Genomic DNA, 2,732 nt, shown 5'->3' with positions numbered 1-2,732 from the left:
CCCACTTTCACTGTTTGTCCTCAGAGTGTCGATATGTCTGCTGCCAGCTGCAAACTGAAGGCCCTGAAGTTCTGCCTGGGGGGTCTGATGTGTGTCTTCATGCTCTGGATGGTTTTAGACCACAAGACAGAGGAGGCTGTTCCTCTGAAAGAAGAAGGCGTTGAAATCCTGAAGAGACGACTGAGGATTGAGGAGATCAGAGAGTCGATCAACAGGAAGGGAAACATCACACGGATTCCTCAGGATGGTCACTGGAGGTTAGTATTGAATAGAAATGAGTACAAAGCTTCCAGTCCGTCTCTCTCTGAAGTCTCAGCCTGAGAAGGTGGGGGTGTTTGTGGATTATGAGGAGGGTCTGGTCTCCTTTTATGACGTTGATGCTGCAGCTCTTATCTACTCCTTTGCTGGCTGCTGCTTCACTGAGAAACTCTACCCGTACTTTAATCCTGGTCTTAAATATGGTGGTAAAAACTCTGCCCCTCTGATCATCTCTCCTGTCAATCACACTGAGTAGAACAAACATTTGATTTCCTACATTTAATGTAATAATTGTATCTTTTATTTCTGATACATTGTTGATTTGTCAAATTTTTCCTCAATCTTTGTTTTTCTTTTTTTACTACAACACACTAATTTTACAGCTCTGATTGATTTTATCTACTGTCGTCTAATTTATTCTACTGACTGCATTACCTGCCCTCAAGACTGTTAAATAATCAGAGATAAGAAACTTTTGCATGTTCCTTAAATGTCTGGCTGCCAAATCCAAAACTTTTGTCTGATCATTGTTTCTATAAGAAGTGTTGCATACTGGCAGACTGCAACTGCAGACGACGAATGTTGCTCCTCACAGCATGAAATAAATACACAACAGTTTTCCTCATAAGGACGTGTATTTAACCTTTTTTCTGCATCTTGTCATTATATAGCTGGATGCTGATGGTCAGTTTGTGTAATCTACATGTCACAGCAAAATGGACTGTTTGTTTTCAGTCCTTCATTTCACTGCTGCCCTCTGACGTCCTCCTTAAAAACAAAGTGCAAAAACCGTCTGACCACACGTATCAGTCTACTAACAGACAAACCACTGACTGCACCATCACTGCTTTCTGTATACAGTATATAAACATGCTAATGTATTTAGTTTTTATTCACATAATGTGGAAAATATCTGCTGACTTTCTAAATAACTCTTTCACACACACACGTCCCATTTCTAGTCTCACAGCTGGTCATGTTTCACCAGCTGGTGTCAAGTGAACGTTCAAATAAAGACTTGGTGTCCATGTGAGCCACAGTGTATCTGCACTAGCATCAAATCCAAACCTTCCTGGTTAGATAAAGACCCAGGGTCGAGCCTTCAGGTTCCTGCAGCAGTGTCTTTGTGGAAGAAGCTGTGGATTTGCTGAGCTGCAGCCTGACCCACGATGGGCTCCAGCTCAGCAGGGGCCGCGTTGCAGAGCTGCCGGATGCTGGAGAAGTGCCGCAGCAGGGCCAGAGCTTTGACCCTGCCGACCCCGGGGACCTGCTGGACCAGAGCCGGGACCAGCGGGTCCAGCAGCCGAGATGAAGTCCTCCTCCTGAAGGGGTTCTCTCGGCCCTCCCCGTGAACCTGGGGACGATCAGAGCAGGTTGGAAAATCAGACAACAAAGTCTACTGCTACGACAGCTTCAGGCCAGACGGCTCAGTTTGACCCCTTCTGTGTTCGACTCTCTTAAACTAAAACAGACTCGGGTCACGTGGATGGTTTATCACTGTCCACTCTTTTCATTTTCCTCTCTGCAGCAAGAACAACGATGTGAACTCTGAACGGCTTCCCACTGGCCAAAACTGTCAGCTGCTCTGAAGTGACGCCTGCTGACTGAACTCTGCTCTCTGCGGCAGTGGAGGCTATTAGCTCAGCGCTAACACTTTACTTTAGGCGGCAGGCAAACACGCCTACTGACACAGTAGATTTATCAAAGGTGTCAGGATCCATTTTATCTTCTGTCTCCACACGTTTAATATGCCAGGAATGTGTGGTTGCATGGATTTGATTGGCCAACTCAGTCCCTTGCTGGATGGGATTTCTTGCAGCTCTGTTGTTTTGTCTTCACTACTTACGATCTGAGCGATGAGCTGCGAGGCCTCAGTCTGCCCGCTGACCGGCAGTAGAGTCAGGCCGAGGTCAAACACCACAAACTTCTGCACAGCAGAGAAGTACTGCTCACTGAGTCTGGTGTTCTCCACCAGCACCAGCTCCTGGAAACTACTGCTGCCCTTTAAAACAGGACAGACAGAGTTCATATCAGACACAGCAGCACACAGGAGCTTTTAGCAAAACCGCTTTCGTCCGTCGCTCATTAAACTCACATTTCTGTAGCGAACCAGTTTCCTCTTGTAGCTGTTTCCTGCTATGATGTCGCACTCAGACACGTAGAGGACGCAGCTTTTGTTGGGCAGGTGGAAATCTGCCACACCGAGCTCATTCTCAAAGAGGATTTTCACTCCTCCACCTACAGCAGGAGCACAGCTTGTTTCTGGGGGCATTTTCTTCACACTGAGACTGTAAAATTCCTAACGTTTGAGTAAAGATGAAGCCGAGAACACGCCGTTCTTCAATCTGCTGTGACAGTTTGCATTTTAAATGTGACAGACTTATAAAAAACAGCACATAGTAGAGGCTTCATCAAACACATTAAATAATGTCAAGTGCACGCTGCAGGAGTCACCGGAAGAACTACATCACACT

At 46.1% G+C, this 2,732-nt stretch overlaps 1 protein-coding gene across 1 annotated transcript; it reads right to left on the bottom strand.

Moving 5' to 3' along the window:
- Window positions 1-874: 874 nt before the first annotated feature.
- Window positions 875-2,545, bottom strand: faap24 (FA core complex associated protein 24). The gene is made up of 3 exons (XM_046042991.1): window positions 2,354-2,545; window positions 2,105-2,260; window positions 875-1,612 (listed from the first exon to the last, which is right to left on the bottom strand). Exons 1-3 carry the CDS (start codon window positions 2,528-2,530, stop codon window positions 1,361-1,363), a joined length of 585 nt encoding a protein of 194 aa, XP_045898947.1. The 5' UTR covers window positions 2,531-2,545; the 3' UTR covers window positions 875-1,360.
- Window positions 2,546-2,732: the final 187 nt, after the last annotated feature.

The sequence above is a fragment of the Micropterus dolomieu genome, unplaced genomic scaffold, assembly GCF_021292245.1.
Source record: "Micropterus dolomieu isolate WLL.071019.BEF.003 ecotype Adirondacks unplaced genomic scaffold, ASM2129224v1 contig_14514, whole genome shotgun sequence".
NCBI lineage: Eukaryota > Metazoa > Chordata > Actinopteri > Centrarchiformes > Centrarchidae > Micropterus > Micropterus dolomieu.
Note: the sequence above shows the minus strand (reverse complement) of the source record. Positions and strands in the feature narration are given on the sequence as shown.

Bases quoted from the DNA above. Each gene is read 5' to 3' on its own strand.
- faap24 (XM_046042991.1), bottom strand. From the start codon at position 2,530: ATGCCCCCAGAAACAAGCTGTGCTCCTGCTGTAGGTGGAGGAGTGAAA. The intron at 2,261-2,353 runs GTGAGTTTAATG...CCTGTTTTAAAG, and splicing joins AACTGGTTCGCTACAGAAAT to GGCAGCAGTAGTTTCCAGGA. The intron at 1,613-2,104 runs GTAAGTAGTGAA...GATCGTCCCCAG, and splicing joins CGCAGCTCATCGCTCAGATC to GTTCACGGGGAGGGCCGAGA.